This window comes from Solanum pennellii, chromosome 1, assembly GCF_001406875.1.
Source record: "Solanum pennellii chromosome 1, SPENNV200".
Lineage (NCBI taxonomy): Eukaryota > Viridiplantae > Streptophyta > Magnoliopsida > Solanales > Solanaceae > Solanum > Solanum pennellii.
In genome coordinates, this window is record NC_028637.1 from 66,362,105 (window position 1) to 66,364,516 (window position 2,412).

The 2,412-nt window shown below is 40.8% G+C and overlaps 1 protein-coding gene across 1 annotated transcript; it reads right to left on the bottom strand.

Moving 5' to 3' along the window:
* Positions 1-212: 212 nt before the first annotated feature.
* On the bottom strand, positions 213-1,481 carry LOC114075310. Its single transcript, XM_027913796.1, has 3 exons — positions 1,046-1,481; positions 578-919; positions 213-490 (listed from the first exon to the last, which is right to left on the bottom strand). The coding sequence occupies exons 1-3, from the start codon at positions 1,479-1,481 to the stop codon at positions 213-215; spliced, it is 1,056 nt and encodes a 351-aa protein (XP_027769597.1).
* Positions 1,482-2,412: the final 931 nt, after the last annotated feature.

The window sequence follows — 2,412 nt, forward strand, 5'->3', positions numbered from 1 at the left end:
CCCCAAGCTACAAATGTCAAGGGTGAACTCATATCATTATGTTCGTGAGGTGGCACTCGTATCAAATGACCGTGCACTTGACATCTGTGGCATTTTTCCACAAATTTGTAACAATCATTCTCTATAGTCATCCATAAATACCCGGCTCGTAGAATCTTTCTCGCCAGAGTGAGCCCATTCATATGTGTACCACAAACTCTAGCATGAATATGTTAAATAAGCCTTGCAGCTTCGACGGCATCGACACATCTGAGAAGACCTAAGTCAGGAGTCTTCCTATACAAGAATTCTCCACTTAGGAAGAAATTGAGAACCATACGGCGTATCGACTTCTTTTGATTGGACGTAGCATCTTCGGGATAAGTTCCAGACACCAAATACTTCTTTATATCAAAATACCAAGGCAAACCGTCTGGTTCTTCCTCCACATGGGAACAATGGACTGGATGTTCTTTCAACTCTATATCCAGAGAATCAATGTAATCTGTATCTGGATGTTTAATCATCGAAGCAACGGTGTCTAGAGCATCAGCTAATTCATTTTGTATTCTGGGAGTATGTCTGAACTCGATCTTACAGAATCTTTTCCACAACTTCTGCACATGTTGTACGTAAGGTATAATCTTTGGGTTCTTCACATCCCATTCTCCTTGTACTTGATGAATCAAAAGGTCTCTGTCTCCAATAACCAATAACTCGTGAACATTCATCTCGATGTCCATTTTCAAACCCAGAATACAAGCTTCGTATTCGGCCATGTTGTTTGTGCAATAAAATCGGAGCATAGCCGCCATAGGATAGTGTTGACCAGATTCTGACACTAAGACTGCTTCGATACCTGTACCTTGATTTGCAGCTCCATCAAAGAATAAAATCCAAGCTGGATATGCTTCACTAGTGTCTTCACCCACAAATGACACTACTTCATCGTGAAAATAAGTCTTAAGCGGTTCATACTCTTCATTAACGGGATTTTCTGCAAGATGATCAGCCAAATCCTGTGCCATTATTGCCTTCTGAGTCACATACACGATATCAAACTCACTTAACAACATTTTCCATTTAGCTAACTTTCCGATCGGCATTGCTTTCTGGAAAATATACTTCAATGGATCTATTCTGTAAATGGGGTATGTAGTATAGGAAGACAAATAGTGTCTCAATTTCTGGGCAAGCCAAGTCAAAGCACAACACGTTCTCTCCAACAAAGTGTAACGAGACTCCCATGGAGTAAACTTCTTGCTTATATAATAAATAGCCCTTTTTTTCTTTGCTGTCTCGTTGTGTTGACCAAGTACGCATCCGAATGCACTATCTGAAACATACAAGTATAGCAACAAAGGACTCCCTTCTCGTGGAGGAACCAATATCGGTGGATTGGAAAAATTGTTCTTGATGGCATCAAAAGCAGTCTGACACTCTTCAGTCCACTTTGTTGGGGCGTCTTTCATCAACAGCTTGAAAATAGGCTCACATACCATGGTTGATTGAGCTATGAATCGGCTGATATAGTTTAAACTCCTTAAGAAACTCATCACCTCTTTCCTCGTCTTCGGTGGAGGTAACTCTTGAATTGCTTTAATTTTAGAAGGGCCGAGCTCGATACCCCTTCTGCTGACTATAAATCCCAATAACTTTCCGGCTGGAACTCCAAAAGCGCATTTGGCGGGATTTAACTTTAAGTTGTAACGACGCAAATGTTCAAAGAATTTTCTTAGATGTGTCAAGTGATCCGATGTCTTGGGGGATTTGATTATGACATCGTCCACGTACACTTCAATCTCCTTATGAATCATGTCATGGATAATAGTCGTCATGGCTATCATGTAGGTTGCACCAGCGTTCTTGAGGCCAAACGGCATCACCCTGTAGTGATATACACCCCAAGGTGTAATGAAAGCCATTTTTTCTGCGTCTTCTTCATCCATCAGAATTTGGTGATATCCTGCGTAATAGTCCACAAATGATTGCATCTCATGTTTGGCTCAGTTGTCAATCAAAATATGAATATTTGGCAACGGAAAATTATCCTTCAGACTAGCTTTGTTGATCTCTATAGTCAACACAAATCCTGATTTTCCCATCTTTCTTGGCGACCGGAACTGCCAGGTTGGATATTGTGTTACTTACACCAATTGGGACTCTATTTGCTTTGTGATCTCTTCCTTAATCTTCAAACTCAGTTCAGGCTTGAATTTTTGAGTTTTTGGCTCCACCGGATCAAACCCTGAGTTGATCGGTAGCTTATGAGATACGACATCGGTACTCAAACCTTGCATGTCACTGACTTCCCGAACGAACACATCACTATATTCAGCAAGCAAATGAACTAGGTCTTATTTCTGAGCTTTATTTAGGTCGATGCTGATCTTAACCTCTTTGACACATTCCGAATCTCCCAAATTTACCGTT

Coding starts and splice junctions, on each gene's coding strand:
- LOC114075310 (XM_027913796.1), bottom strand. CDS start 1,481: ATGGTATGTGAGCCTATTTTCAAGCTGTTGATGAAAGACGCCCCAACA. Junction 920..1,045: donor TAAATGGAAAATGTTGTTAA/GTGAGTTTGATA, acceptor ACGATGAAGTAG/TGTCATTTGTGGGTGAAGAC. Junction 491..577: donor GAAGTTGTGGAAAAGATTCT/GTAAGATCGAGT, acceptor TTAAACATCCAG/ATACAGATTACATTGATTCT.